Raw genomic sequence first — 16485 nt, 5'->3', positions numbered from 1 at the left:
CTTTTCTATCTTACACTCTCCCTGAGAAGTTAGTCAGCCTTTATCATTGATCAAAAGCAGTCAATTGTCTATCGGGAATTGTGTCCGATCTGTTCGCGATTACTTGTTGGATTAACACAGTGAGCACCATGACCTGGACACAATCGGAAATTTTCTGTTTTGTGCTCTTAATCTACTAAAACATGTGTGTTGTATATATTTGCTATTTATGCTATTAATAAGTACTAAAAGTATTCTAGGGAATGCAGAATAAAAGAAGTCGGGGCATTCAGTACTAGGAAAATAATCAATGACTGGTTCCCCTGAATTGTTTTTTTTTCCCCCTATGGAACCACACAGCGTTTTGTTCCTCTTTAAAAACGATTACGATTTTTAATTCATTAATGAACAACATGCCATAGTTTTTTTTTTTTATCCATTTATACTTACGTTTCACGTTTAGGGACAGGAAAAAAAATAAAGTATTTAATCTTGTTACTTGATACTGTCATGAAGAGTCTTCCCTAGGCCATACCAGCTGTTCCAAACGGAGACTCTTTACAGAAAACACCCTCATATAAACGATTAGGCCTATATATTATTTTTTGTTAAATAACAGTTATTGAAGCTGCATGTTATTAGACTTGGATTACAATGAATTTGTGCTATGAAAATACCTGTTAATAAGCTGCTATTAGTGCAGCCAGTTAATAAATACTGCTGTTATAGAAAATGAATCAACTGCTTTGGACCTATGTATAGTATAGAGAAGAAGAAGAAGAAGAAGAAGAAGAAGAAGTTTCATATTTTTCCAAACATGCCAGTAATCATGGTGCTGGAAGATGGTTTCATGATAGGTCCTTTCTAACCCAGCATGACGCACACTGTAGCTAAGAAGGGGGGAAAAAATAGGGGGAAAATTGTCCAGCTCAGCTCTCACAGCTGTTTTAATCCAACCCCAGGCTGTTGATATAAGCGACACATGGAGGCGATGTGTTGCGCTTTGCTTTTCGTTGGGTTTATATGTGCAGTGCGTCCCCTGAGCATGGCCCACCGTGCGATAACATCTCAAAGCGAGTGCTTATCGCCAACCATTATATTATAATCATTAGTGATCGTGGCCCTTTCACCCGTGCTGCAGGAGAAGCGCGGGGATCCATTAATCTAAACTAGAGCCCTGCGCTTCTCAGCACTGCTCGTTTTCATTCTTGCCCAACGGGGAATAATATAATAATAGGCCAAGATCTCATCAGTGAGCTGGCATGATGGTGGATACTTTTTTATGTTATTGAGCTCACCATCGAAAACTATTACACACCAGTTAGGGTTCATTTAGGCTGGTTTGTGTTGCATTAGCATCCTTTGCTCTTTTACTGGAATGAGATGTGCTACCTTGTTAGTTCTCTACTGCAAATGGGAGTTTAAGTTGTTGAATAGACTCTAATAGATATATCTCAATTTTTTTATAATCTCCCCAGTTAAGTGCAGATTTCTGCAGATTTCTAGGAGACATTTGGGACAACATTGCTCGTGTAAGCTGCAGTCATATATATATATATATATATATATATATATATATATATATATATATATATATATATATATATATATATATATATATATATATTCCTGTGTATAGTATTTGCTTATTACAGATATTCATATACCCGCTCACAAAAAAAATGCATCGTGTCGAGGTCTGCTTACTGGTTGTAGGGGAGAAATGGGAGAAATGAGTAGTTGTTCCAGTGATCGAACTGATCTATATCATCCATTGAATTTCTTCTGCCAGTCTGCGGCAAGTAAGAAAATGTTTATGTAGAGCTGGTGGTCAATAGTGAAACACACTGACCTGTTTGTTTGGTCTCAGTCCAAAGTTTATTTTTTTGACTCCCAAATGACAGCGATTTTAAATTCGTTAGATCAGGCACTTAACCCAGAAAGGGAAGCATCGCACTTCTGTTTAAGGATCTCTTTATTCCAATAGTGTCAAGCGTGCAGAGCAGCACACAGTGGAGCATTATGGGTGAGCAGTGCAGTGGGTGATATATTGCAATGCTCGTGCCTGAGTCGTGCCTCACCAGTAATCAGTTTGGCCATGCTGCAAGTTTAGGCTGTTCTTCACACCGGCGCTTCTCCACAGTGATTGACAGCTGGTCCGCGGCTCGCGCTTTCCTCCCTGCGGAAAAGAAACACGTCGATGAAAGCAGAGGCAAAAAGCTCGTGCCTCTTTTCGGCGGCGTTAAAATTTACGCCCTGCCCTCGACCTTCTGAATCACGTGGCTTTAAGCCGAAGCAGACACAGAATGTTAATTACATAAACAGTGGCTATCACTTCGACATGTAGACATGCGCAAGTCCTTTCACTTCTGCTAGGACCTATAATGCACTCTGAGAAAAAAAAGGGTTCTTCAGAGGAAACTTAAAGGGTTCTTTAGGATATGTAAGGGAATAAACCGCGATCATTTTGTAATAGGAAACACTCTAGGTTCTGTAAAGCTCATTCTTGGTTTCCACCAGAGCAACAAATGAGGAACCTTAAGTGTCGTTTTTCAGTGGTTAAGAGGATGTAAGTTTAAACGTCAGGCTACCAAAGAGCTACTGGCCCTTGAGTCATGTCTATAAATTTATGCATAGTATACAGTAGGCACAAAACGCCAGACAAATAAATGGAAATGTACATGCACTTGCAAACACTTCAAACTTGTGGTCAATTTACATGTTCACCGCGAAACTGTTATAAAAATCGATTAAAAAATTAAAAAAATAATCATTTCTAATATATTAATACTACCAATAAAACATACTAAAATTAAATAATGGTATAAACAGTATTACCTTGATGAATGACTTTGAGTTTCTTTCTTTCTTTCTTTCTTTCTTTCTTTCTTTCTGTGCTTGTTTGTTTATTAATCTGTTGGTTGGAAAAGATGCTGCTCTGATCGACTCTGATATAACACACACACATACACACACACACACACACACACACATATATATATATATATATATATATATATATATATATGGTCCTTAAATTGGTTTCTTTTATTTTTTATTACATTTTGTCAGATAGGTAACAATTGTGTATCTCTATTGCCGAATGTGTTTTGAGGCACATAAAAATAGGCGACTGTTTTGGTTCGATAACAAAATCTATAAACTGTGAGCGTTAACCGGTGCTGAGGCTTAATCAGCATCTTCCACACGTGACGTGACGTTTGATTTCCATCTGAAAGTGACATGATTTGATTGTTTGGCTATTTCCTAGATAGATTTCAAAAAGACTTTGCACGCGTAATGTTTCTTCTCAATCTTGCGCAACTCGACATTTGGCCCTATAATGCAGACCATTGCACTAACGTCAGTCTCATGAATAAAAAGAGTAAACACAGCGGCGCAGTGACACACACACACACACAGAGGGACTCTTGGCCCAAATCCCCCACCCCTCCACCCCTCAGTCTGCTCGAGCTCCGGTGCGCTCAGCTAATCAAAGCCCGAGTCAGGCCTAATATTTCTCACTTTATTACCGAAGTGGCAGCGGGGCCGTGTAGCCCACCATCACACTGCACTACCCGTCTCACCTGCTCTCCACACGTTAATGTTACACAGCTATAGAAAAAGGAGCAGAGCAGGTCAAAAATCAAACGAAAACAAATAACTCAAAAAAGCCTTCAGAGGTTTTCTTACAGACTTTAAAACCTAAAATTCTAACTATTTCTATCCGTTCTATCCTTTATTAATTATTACATGTAGTGTACGTTTATTTTATAATATATATATTTATAATATTTATAATATATATATATATATATATATATATATATATATATATATATATATATATATATATATATATATATATATATATTCGAAACCTGTTGACACTTATACTTACTGTAATATACATAAATATTATAATTATAATAATAATAATTATTATTATTATTATTGTTGTTGTAGTTGTGAGTAATAATAATAATAATAATAATAATAATAATAATAATAATAATTATAATATAGTTTACAACTTCTCTATGTTTAAATGATTGCTGGAGATCGATCTTAAAAATTTCTTTAAAATGTTCTTTTATATAAAAAAAAAGTTCTCGTACACTGTGTAGTGGCTACAACAAAATCTAATTTAATGTGACATAAAATTAAACACGGATTTTCGGTTAGATTGAAGTGAAGGTGCAAAATTGCAGTATAGTAGACTGAAGTAAAGCATGAGCTTGCTGTTCAGAATGTACACAAAGTCGTTTTCACTGAGGATTAATCCACTGGCCAGTTGTAATATAGTAATGGGTCATTTCTAGTAGATCAAACAACGGTGCTGAAATGCAGCTTCGAAGATTTATGCTGCCATTTAACGCACCTGTGCCTTGTATTATGACTGCGTACCTGTATACATAGGCTCCTAAACATTATGTCAGAATATTACGACACTTACAGCACATTCTGATTGTGATTTTGGCCACCGGTGGTGGCGTACTACTTTGGCATACTATTAGTGTGCTTCCTAGGACGTGTCGTATTGAGCATGCGTACAGGGCCGGGCGCGCGGACCCGTCGCGGGAGGCATTTCTCCTGATCGATAGCTCCCTCTAGCACCGACCCTTCCCCAAACTACACACTCCAACACCGTGCTAAACTGCAGTATTCTACCAAGTACAAACAGCCAGAAATAATACACTAGCCTTTTAGTGGTTACCTAGTACCACTATTATTATTATTATTATTATTATTATTATTATTATTATTATTATTATTATTATTATTATTATTATAAGCGTGTAAATATTTATTTTACATCACTTTAAAGTTAAAATTAGTTTACAGACTAGCAAATAATAATGAGTTGTATTATTACTATTATTAGTATTATTATTATTAATAGTAGTAGTAGTAGTAGTAGTAGTAGTAGTAACAATAATAATAATAATAATAATAATAATAATAATAATAATAATAATAATAATAATAATGTGTCTATTGTTGTTTGATGTCTGATTCTGTGGTTCTGTTAATGTTTAACTGAGCTCATGTCATGCTTATGTGTTGTTGTTTTTTTTGTCTTTTTCTTTTTTTCTGATATTTTGGATGTTTTGGCTAACGCTCACTAATGCTGTATGCAAAAGGTCTGTAAGCTGTGACGTCATTAAGATGAGCTGAGCTAGCATAAAACGAAATTCGAGTTTGACGAATTGAACATCCTAAATATCGTGTTGAATTTTAACCTAAATGAACTCATTCTGCCCTGTTCTTTTCAGAGAAAAAATATTTTATTGAAGTAGGATAATCCTGGTCACATACTTAGCACAGAGTTTTGTTTGCTTGATTGTTTGTTTGCTTTTTTATGAATTTTTCCCCTTAAAGTCACATACATCCTCTAGTCCAAAATGATCTCTATGTATCTGTATATATCTCTGCGGCAGTTGTCATTGCGCATCTCTGCGCCTCAACGCCTTTACTTTACATGAGAAGCAGCGCATGTAAGACCACAGACTCTGTATTGATTCCGGATAGTTACAGAGCCCGAATAGAGAAAATATTTGGTGTGTATGTGTGTGTGTGTGTGTGTGTGTGTGTGTGTGGTGGGTGACGATGTAAGACGACATTTCCGTTTAAGAAGAAAAAAAAAGGCTACCTAAAAAGGACACCTCCTGATGCGCAGAAAATATAAAAGTTAAACATCTCGTCTTCAGTTTAGTTTGCATTGACATTTCTTAAATTTCTCCTCTCGGACCAAGAAATCATGATTTTATCCATTCTCATGTATGTGTCTCCATACCTCCTGATGTTTATAAGTGTATTTGGCTAAACGTCGATGTATATTGGTCTATAATTGAAGCCTGTAAGGTGTGTAGGGCCATTAGGAGTCACTAAGTTGATCCAGCCTCCTGTAAACTTTAGAGCCTTCTCGTCTTTCGCTTTCTCTCGTCCGACAAAAGGACCAAAGGAAGAAAGTATTTATTAAAATGGCCTTTACACTTCGTTGATTCAACAGTGAAGTGATGCAGCCGATTGAGTCAAATAGCCTTTGAAATACGCCTTAACAGGAGGCACGTGCGCCGCTATAAACTGCTACTTTGTACTGGTGCTTTGCGGAGAAGTGGAAAAAAAAGGTTTAGAATGATTTATCTTTTTTTTTATGAAACATCAATCTGGATATTATAAACAGAAAACAAAGAAGACAAGACACTAAACAGAAGAAATGCTGCGCGGAAGAAATTAACAAGAAAAAAACATCCACTTTTAAAATCAATAGTCTATTATAGGGCTATTTTTGGGGGGAAAAGCGGATTCACAGAAGAACTTTTTTTGTTAAATAGATATGCAAATTAAACAAGCCGTCATTCGATTAATATATTTGTGTCATAAAACTTCCCCGTTGCTAATGAAGATGCTCGAATTGCGCCCAGGATTAAACGATGTTTTAGATGTGGCTTTATTAAACCATTGTAGCTCAATAGCATACATTATTGCAAATTTATTCTAAGGAGACGTGATTGCCTATTTAAAAAATAATAATAAGCCATAAAGACGAATGCCTACCTTAAGAAAATATTCTCCCCAGTCCTCTTTACCCAGTCGCTTAAAGATCACTGGAGAATTAAAGAAAGGGAAGGAAAAAGGAAACGCACTGGCATACATCAAGGCTCTGCGTCTTTCTGGCTATCCCCAACATTTACTAAGATATGACACTTTCTGGAGGTTTTTTTGACAATTGGTTTCCTCTGTTCCCTATAAATAGGACCGAGTGCAGCGGCAGAGCGGCGAGGAGACAGCTAATGGTCACTTGTACGGAAAGATGCTGATTGGTCTCGACCTGCCGTGACGTCACGGGGCTGTGAATAAGTCTGGCTCGAGCGCTTTGCGGGAACATTCAGAACACTGAAGGCTGCGTGAGGAGCGTCAGTAACGCAACCTGTCACACACAACCTGTCCTTTGTAGCATCTTTCACCTCTTTTACTTCACCGAGGATGAGACACCCAACCTGAAGGAAACGCACTCTGAAGTGGCTTGATGGTTATCTTATCTTATTAGAGCGCGCGCCGGTGGACACATGGACGTGGTGAACTGCGCTCAGCTCGCGCTTTGATGTGATCTTCTCGTTTGCTGGTTCCGGGTGCATTCTGCTGTGCCGACAGACACTTTTCCTTCATCGCTTCATTTCTCCAATGCTTAACCTTGACAACAATCGCAACTTGCTAATGCGTGATGGTGCTCCCCTTGTAGCCAACATCCGGTTGGTGATTTAACTTTACCCACGTGCACTGGCTTTATTTGCATCACTGCAAATGTGTTTGTGTGGAAGAGGACCGAAACGACTGACACTTGAGGCTCTGCCGTTTCCTCCTGCATGAGAAGGCTCACATTTGATCGCTCGGGGTTTTTTGGACGAAACGCAGAAGTGGTGCTGACACCTGAGTGTTTCTCATACAACAACCGTTCACAAAGACTTACAAGAGACTTGGAGTAACCTTCAGCGATTTTTTTTGTGTGTGTTTTTGTGCGTGTGAGATAATACGAAAAGGCTCTCAGGTTGTGGAGAAAAACGCAGCAGTGATTGCAGGAGAGCATCCAAAGACGATGGTCCACTGTGCAGGCTGCGAGAGGCCTATACTGGACAGGTTCCTGCTCAATGTGCTGGACAGAGCGTGGCACATCAAGTGTGTGCAGTGCTGCGAGTGCAAATGCAATCTGACCGAGAAATGCTTTTCTCGAGAAGGGAAACTCTATTGCAAAAATGACTTCTTTAGGTAAGTCGGGGATGGAGGTTATATCTTTGACAATCAAAAGAATAGATTTCGTTGCTATTTAGATGGAGCCCTGTTGAGCACTAATATACAATACATTAAGAAGGTATTTTTAATAGAATTATTTATGTGATTTTGTCACTAGGTGCTTTAACAGTATGATCAGCCCTCTTCTGAAGGTTTTCACAAGAGGGCTGTTGATACCGCAAAGCTGATTTTTCTGTGATAAAAAATGATCACAAAATGTATATATCAAAATACCAAAAAAAAGCGAATGTGCCGAATATAATCTGTTTACGGTATCATCGGATTAAATGAGCAATTCTTTATATAAATATATACATCCTAAAACCCTAAACATCCTATTCAAAAATCTGAAATAAACGTATAATAATTTAATACAATATCTAGCCATAATACTCGTTTATTCTCTACTCCAGATCTATGTGAACGCGCGTATTTAACTAAATAATATTTTTTTTAAATAATCCTGAACGAAATACTACACTTATTCTCACACATGGAATGAACTGCAGAAATGGATCTTTTTGATTTATGAACAAACACACACAAAAAAATGCCAGTGTGAAGTGGCAAGGTAAGACTTTGTCAACAAGGTTGGCATGTCGGATTCCTTGATTAGCACAGCAGTTAATTAAAGGCTTGTTCATTTGAATTGTCATGCAAAAGAAAGAGCAGCTTCACTAATGCTCTGTATACTAGCTTTACAGTGAAGTGTGTGAGGAAATCACACTTTCTGCAGGCCGATGAGCCACAGGGATCATTGCTTAGACCCGTGTGTGTGTGTTTGAATGTGTGTGTTTGCAGATCGAGCGCACATGTGATAAGTGGATTTGAATAAAATACACACTTCTGAGGTGGAAATCAGCAGGCAACACAATCATAGACTCGGAATCAACAAACACTGAACACCGCAATACACACATTTCAGCAAAGGGAATTTAGCCATAGGTAGCATGTCTAGAGTATATTCACGGATTTTCAATGATTTGCTTAAATTTTTTATAATCACATATACGTATGCTGTTTTTGTGTATTATTCAAGGGACATATATCTATTATTATTATTATTATTATTATTATTATTATTATTATTATTATTATTATTATTATTGATAATATTTCAGCAGTCTTTTACGCACGTATATCTTTGGTGGATTCAAAATGTCCATCATCGTTTTACCTTCAGTGAGAGAGGCAGAAAACTGAGTTCTAGGGGTTATGATTTGATATTATATTCAAATGCAAATGTCCGAAATATGTTTTATTTCGCAGGCGCTTTGGGACAAAGTGCGCAGGTTGTGCTCAGGGCATTTCGCCCAATGACCTGGTCCGCAGAGCGCGCAGTAAAGTGTTCCACCTCAACTGCTTCACGTGCATGATGTGCAACAAACAGCTGTCCACGGGGGAGGAACTCTACATCATAGACGAGAACAAATTCGTGTGCAAAGAAGACTATTTAAGTAACTCCACCGTGAAAGACATCAACCTTCTCTCGGGTAAGATAAAAGTCACTGGAAAATTAATGACACTTGTAACAGTTAAAACTATATTGAATAATGTAAGTTACTCACGTGCACACTGATGTGGTTATAATTCCGTTTAATGATAGCTCACGCATTGTAAGTTTTTTAACATATTCACGCTTCTAGTGCCAGATTACTTTATCTAAAATATTCAAAAAGATTTATCTTTTTTTTCCACATGGGTTAAACGGATCGCAGCACAAGTGGACGCCACTCTCTAAAAATACATTACAAAATAAATGGCTGTAATACATTTTTAAATGTTATTATAAAGCATACTTGAGCAAACAGTTGCTTTATCCTCCATTTCCATTTAGCATTTAGTGTAATATTTTATGGTTATGACCTGCACTTAAAAGTAGATAATATATGCTTAAATAATAAATTAATTAATTAATGATAAAGGCACCCTTACTGAAAGTATGGCTCTTTAAACCTTTGCAACAACCTTCCTGGGGGCAATTTTAAAGGATCTTCCAAAAACCTTTTATTCTTAGGCAACAAACAAGAAAGAAGAAAAACTAGAGTATTGACCTAAAGGCCTAATAAAGGTTCTTTAAATGCCAATAAAGATTAGGGTTATCAATATCATTTTCAGTTGTAATATGCTTTGCAATCGTATGCAATTGTTTATTTTGCATTTGATTGACATTTAAATAGCAATTTTCGTTTCACAATTATTGTTTTCAAATGTTTATTTGTATTTTTATTTACATTTTTATTATTTCCTTTCCTTTCCAATGTTCTTTCAGTAACAGCCTGCAGTGATCCGAGTTTATCGCCCGATTCCCAAGACCCTCTTCAGGATGATGTGAAGGACTCGGAAATCGCCGCCTTGTCGGACAAAGAAACGGCGAACAACGAGAACGACGACCAGAACCTGGGTGGGAAACGGCGCGGCCCGCGCACCACCATCAAAGCCAAACAGCTCGAGACGCTGAAGGCGGCGTTCGCGGCCACGCCCAAGCCCACTCGCCACATCCGGGAACAGCTCGCGCAGGAAACCGGCCTCAACATGCGCGTCATCCAGGTAAAGTTATAAAACAAACAAAGACACAAACAAATAAAAGTTGTTCCAGATTGAAAATAGTGCCTGTTTTATAGCACGTGTCTTTAATGTAGTTCATATAATAATAATAATAATAATAATAATAATAATAATAATAATAATAATAATAAATAGAGATTTCGACAGCGTGGAATTCTGCTAAATATAACTCATTTTCCTTTTAGAAATTATTTGGTATCAGTGCGCGTCGTAGACTTTAAGACGAGGACACGTGAATGGAAACAGGAAAATATTCAGCTGGCGAATGTTCGGAAGTAGTATTTATACTGTTAGCCTATTTTTTTTTAATTCTTGGCTCGGGTGATGGAGAGAGGTGCCAACTGGCGTGAGGCTGGCGGGAGCGGCGGGGAGCTTGGCAGCGCGGCGCCATCACGCTCTGCGCCCACATTTAGCCATGCTGGGACGCTTCTCAGTCAAGTGGAAAGTCTGTAGCAAAACCACCCGATTCTGCTTAGTTTTAGGTTGTTTGTTTGTTTTTATGTATTGATTATTGTCATTTTAGAAGCGCTGGAGTTGTTATGCGACATGGCTGAGAGTAAATGTGGCTCGTGTCTCCTTCAGACTGTAGAGTGACCCGTTAATGCAATCTGCTGTCATCATGTAGAAACACGCTGATGGATGAGGATAAAATATTGAAGATAAGATAGGACGTAAATGTAGTATTTTTCAGTAAAGGTAGAGTGACTAGGTGCTGTGGGAATATGAATATTAAATTGGGCTGAATCAGTGGGGGTGTTTAAGTGCATCAGATAAAAAAAACCCAAAAACATGATAATCAGAGGAAAAACATAGTAGTAGTTTTAAAAATTGTTAGATACACTAACCCTAACGAGAGAGCTAATATTTATCCTCGAATTAATGTGTTCCTTCTGTTGTTTTGAGGTTATGCTTAGATGCAAAACGAATTAAAATGAAAAATCACACTTACGCGTTGTACCTGATTTACAAACATAGGCCCAGGTACTGGACAGCGTCAGTTTCCAACTGTCCAGCTAGGTTTTGAGAGAATAAGCTTTTACTTTAAAGTTATGGAGTTGAGAAAAAAACACACACTCAGATAAATAAACAAATCGGTGAAATGTTGGAAAATAAAACGCATTTAAATTAACACTGCTTATTTTGTGTTCATTTAGGTTTAATCCTTGTTGTCTGGCATTCGCTAAGTCATACCACTCGTTTAAGAAACAATAGAAATGTAATAAATATAAATAAACATTTCTATATGCGAAAAAAGGTAAATAAAATTAATTTTTTTTTAAAAAAAAAAAGGTCTATACGAGTTTTATGTAGGTATCGGCAAAAATGTGACAGAACAGAAATGTGGAAAATGATGGTGTTATTGTTGGGCTTTGTGTTGTGTTATTTAAGTGTGCTTTTTGCCTGTGCGCGTCAGGTTTGGTTCCAAAACCGGCGCTCTAAAGAGAGGCGCATGAAGCAGCTGAGCGCACTGGGCGCGCGGAGACACGCGTTTTTCCGGAGTCCACGGAGGATGCGCACGCTGGTGGACCGCCTGGAGCCAGGAGAGCTCATCCCGAACGGCCCTTTCTCCTACTACGGAGGTAAGCTTGGCTTTCTTATCCTCCTCGCACCTCTGTCCTAACCGCTGAGCGCTTTGACACGCGTCTGTAAAGCGTCGTTTCCATTTGTCTTGCCGCCGCAGGAAGCCTTTGAAGGCTAGCACTGTTCATCAGACAGCTGGAAACAGGAGAGCTGACCGAGAGCGATTCTGATCGCTTATCGGATTGTGTAGTCTTAGAAAAAAATATATATATAAAGGCAATGTAGCGGATGTTATAAAATTGTCCATTCATACTTAATGGCCTATTCGACAGCACGGCTGTTTAAAGCCAGTGGCAGAATGTCGACAATGCAGAATTACAAAAATATTCAAGTCGCGCAAAAGAAGAGTTGAACCCGTGCACGCTTTAAATGTAGGCTGGTAAGAAAATTCAAGGGTTAATTCGGCCTGTGCATTCTGCTGAACTCTTGCCTTTCGGGCAACAGTGTTTAGTGTTATTGCTGTTTTAGTCCTGGCCGTTATCACCGACACATTTCCGCTGGAGCAGTGTTCAGCCTCTCCTCGTCTTCATTCATGCGTGAGTCGTTAGCATAATTGAGGTCAGCTGGTTAGCCATTTCTATCAACAGATTTTTATTCCACTGGCATTTCTTTCCCTCTCATCTTTAGCACTCACAGGACTTTAATGTTTTGGCTATTTATTGGACTATTTTTAATGTAAAAAATGCGAGCCTTCTTTGATCTATTTTTTTTTTAACAAAAGTGATAAACGCTTTATTTGTAAAGTGAATAATAATGCACGCGGTAGTTTTTCTAACTGTTTTGTAAAAAATGATTATAATTTACTGAAAAAAAAAAAAATTTTTATAATAATTATTTTATATCAGTTACTAATAATAATTTTGTAAATAAATAAATCATTGCTCATACACGTTATGTTTTATATACTACTATTTTTAACCTATAGTGAGCATATGAGTATTTTTCATGTTAAATATAGATGAGCTCATTCATTTCTCACCTTTTTGTTTATTCTGCATGTGATTTAAGTGTAACAGGCTCTGTGACTTGGGACACAGTTTGCAATATTTAAAAAAAAAAAATGTACATTGAGGTTTTCTTTTTTTGTAAAATAAAAAATGTCTCTTTTATGTGGCAGATTATCAGAGTGATTACTATGGACCTGGAGGGAACTATGACTTCTTTCCTCAAGGGCCACCATCCTCACAGGCCCAGACCCCGGTGGATCTTCCCTTCGTCCCATCATCAGGACCCACTGGTACCCCTTTAGGTGGCATGGACCATCCCATCCCCGGGCATCACCCATCCAGTGAAGTACAACGCTTTTCAGACATCATGTCTCACCACCCAGGAGAGTCGCCCAGCCCGGAACCCGGGATTCCCGGACCTCTGCACAGTATGTCATCCGACGTGTTTGGCCCTAGTCCCTCGTTTACCTCACTCTCCCTCAACGGAAGCGGATACAACAACCACCTCTCCCATCCTCCTTCGGAAATGAACGAGGGCACGGTCTGGTAGCTCCTGAAGATGTTTCTCCAGAAAGAAATTAGGGACAACAGAAAAAGAGAGAGGATGGCAACAGGGACACTGGTCACTTTTTTGCCATTCATATTTATTATTTTTGACATTTCTTCTTCATTATTTTGGTGATAAGAGAATATAAACAGGTGCAGCAGACAAAGAGGCCATAGACATTTACTTTGATATTGTGTTGCAGTTCAGTTATGTTGTTTTCTCCTCATCAAAGTCAGAACTTGAGCACAGAAATGACTGATGGCTACTGTTGACCTAATCGCTGTATGGACGGCGCTGTGAGGCTTAGCACAGCAACTCTCCCTCCCCCCTCCCGAAGCCCTCCATGCACCACTGGTTAAACCTTCACTCTCAAAACAATGATCGCAACATATTAACAGTATTAGCTACTGTCAAAGACTTAGCTTTACAGAGAAACACCCACGGCGGCTTACCTAACACTTACCTGCGATGTTGACTCCAGGAAAGACCTAAGCCGGCAGACTAATTTATTTATTTGAAAGCTCCTCAGACCTCTTTGCCTTTCAAGGCTTTGCCATATTGACACTTAAACAACCTTTTTGACACTAAATATGTTTCTGGAGGCAGGGAGGAAAAAAAAGCTTTTCTTTTTTTTTCTCTGTGTGGACATATCCCTTTGTTTTTCCTAGAGTTCCACCAAATCTGAAGTTGGCCTTCAAAAGGCAAACAGTAAATGTTGTATGGATTGTGAACCCTTTATTTAATGGAAGAGAACTTGAAATGTTGTTAAATGAAGTCTACCTTCTAAAATTATTTTAACGAGGGTCTGAAAGGGACTTAGAACAGTCAACTGTTTACGTAATATATTTAATTCAGGAGTTAAAAGTATCAACCATGTTTTAGAACCTCTTGATCCAGATAAAGAAGTTCCAAGCAACCAACCAAACTTTTGTATTGACTTTATTTATATTGTATGAAGAAAAACGAGTTTGCTGGGGTTGTGGTTCACTGTGCTAGTTTGTACAAGATGTTGTTTACAAAAAAAAAAATATTAAAAAGGAAAAAAAAAACCACACACACAAGTAAGTAGACAGTTGCCAAATAAAACCATAGCACAAATACTGTAAAAGTGCTTTGCACCATTATCTGCAGAACGTGTTGAAACAAAGTGTAAGTGTTAAAAAACAATAAGAAGTATTGACTTCTTAATTTTTTAGTCTGCTGAAGAAAAAAAAAAAAACATTCAAAAATTGTTAATATAACATACTTAGACCTACAAGTTTTATTTTTGTGTCTTTAAAGGAAAATCCAAACTATTAAAATCGATGGTCAAATGCGCAGCAAGCAGCTGCAAAATTTCTTTAAATATCAAATTCTCATGGTATGTCTTTTATTGTTCTAATAAACCTAAGCTTATGTGACCTCCAGTGCATATTAGACCATTCACTGTATAAATACAACATGTTGAACAAATTTGTGAGTTTTTAATAAAATTAGAAAATATGAAATTGGGATGCTTGGTTTAGTAAGTAATTGATTTTTCATGTACCATTCGCTGAGCGATTAACATTACATATCAGGTACACAAATCTAGGACTTTCCCAGTTTTATCTACTGAAAGTGACCCTGGGAGAGGACATTCATATCTATCACCTCGCATTTGGTCCATTATATCTCAATTTCCTGGTTTGCAAATCTGATAAACATTAAAGCTTCTACTGCTAAAATTTGTAAACACGAGCATTTCTACATGTCAGATTTGTTAAAACGTCTGTGACTTCATTGGTGGGATGAAGTGATGAAGAAAGAACTTTAGTAATGTTTCTCATTTGGAAAAACCTTACTTCTGTGTCAGTGAAAATATGATATCAGAAATCTAAAATTCATGTTAAGGTCAGCGATAGGCTACAGAGCATTTGTACATTGTGGATTTACAATATACAGTACGGCGCATATAGAAAATGAAGTTTGAGGTGCTTTACTTTTATTAGCGGATGATGTAAAACGCTCTCATGGGTCCCTTGTAATGATCAATCAGCATTCGCAATTCATTACTGAAATTTTCCTGGATCTAAAACATGCACATACAAGCTCAAAACTGGAACTTGTATTTTGATAGATTCTGATGGCAGAAAGTGCAGACTTTACTAACAGTTAATATCTCACATAAAGGATCCAACACAGGCTGTTATTTTCTCACGTCTCAGAGAGCCAGGATGAGGAATATTAAAAAGCCTCATCAGATATGTAGAACATCTCTCTCTCTTCTCTCTTTCTGAGCAAACGATATTTCAGTTTGTCGAGTCTAAGTTCCCCAAAAATTCACATCTCAATTTATAGACTGGTGGAAATAAAACAGTAAAATCAGATGCATCGAATGAAATCCATCTAGGATGCGTCTGAGGAAAGAAAAAAAAAAAATCCTTCATAGGTGCAGAGGCAAGGAAAGTCGGGCATCAAATTGAGCCTGGTGTCTTGGGAGGCGGGGAGGCTTTATCTGTGTGGTTTTAGTTTTGAAGGAGCCCGGCAGTGCCCCCACTGCACCCAGCACATAATCCACTATGAATTAATCATGGTCCTGGGAGTTAAACAGGCCTGCCAGGGCCCTCCTGAGCCTGGGGCTTAGCCACGCCGCTGACTCCGCGCTCTGTCACCCAGGAGGCCACAGCTCTTTAAATTCAAATCTCAGATTGATTGGACATTGGCTATTGGTTCTGCCTGACCTTGTAGACATGTTAAATATAAATGCACCTTAAGAGTATTGAATGTTTTTAAATGACATTTTAAAATCTTGATTGTGGGATCTCAATATAGCACACACACGCCACCTCTGGGCATCAGCTTTTTATTTGTGTGTGCAGGAGGTGAATGTGAATGAGAATGCACTTGTACATATATACTGTATATTCAAAGTGACCACAGTCTGTTTTTTTTTTAGTAATTCTGATTCATAAGCTATATAACATCCATGCACCAATACAACTCTGAATCATTCGAATGGGGATGATTTGCATACTGGTTCTGTCATTACTTCAGCTTGGGTTCTGATGAACATTAATGTAAATGCCGAAGCAGTATGCTGTATATTAG

The 16485-nt window shown here is 37.9% G+C and overlaps 1 protein-coding gene and 1 long non-coding RNA gene across 3 annotated transcripts; one reads left to right on the top strand and one right to left on the bottom strand.

The window, feature by feature from the left end:
* Nucleotides 1-1936: 1936 nt before the first annotated feature.
* LOC131368191 (uncharacterized) lies at nt 1937-6730 on the bottom strand. 2 transcript variants are annotated; one of them, XR_009207014.1, is made up of 3 exons: nt 6541-6730; nt 2818-2927; nt 1937-2158 (listed from the first exon to the last, which is right to left on the bottom strand). It is a non-coding gene; the product is annotated as an uncharacterized LOC131368191 (long non-coding RNA). The 2 variants fall into 2 exon arrangements; XR_009207013.1 differs by having other exon boundaries at nt 2818-2893.
* A 99-nt stretch (nt 6731-6829) lies between these two features.
* lhx1a (LIM homeobox 1a) lies at nt 6830-14816 on the top strand. Its single transcript, XM_058413035.1, has 5 exons — nt 6830-7749; nt 9043-9266; nt 10046-10323; nt 11756-11921; nt 13040-14816. The coding sequence occupies exons 1-5, from the start codon at nt 7580-7582 to the stop codon at nt 13417-13419; spliced, it is 1218 nt and encodes a 405-aa protein (XP_058269018.1). The 5' UTR covers nt 6830-7579; the 3' UTR covers nt 13420-14816.
* The last annotated feature ends 1669 nt before the right edge of the window (nt 14817-16485 follow it).

This window comes from Hemibagrus wyckioides, linkage group LG17 (assembly GCF_019097595.1).
Source record: "Hemibagrus wyckioides isolate EC202008001 linkage group LG17, SWU_Hwy_1.0, whole genome shotgun sequence".
Lineage (NCBI taxonomy): Eukaryota > Metazoa > Chordata > Actinopteri > Siluriformes > Bagridae > Hemibagrus > Hemibagrus wyckioides.
This window is presented reverse-complemented; position numbering and strand designations above follow the sequence as displayed.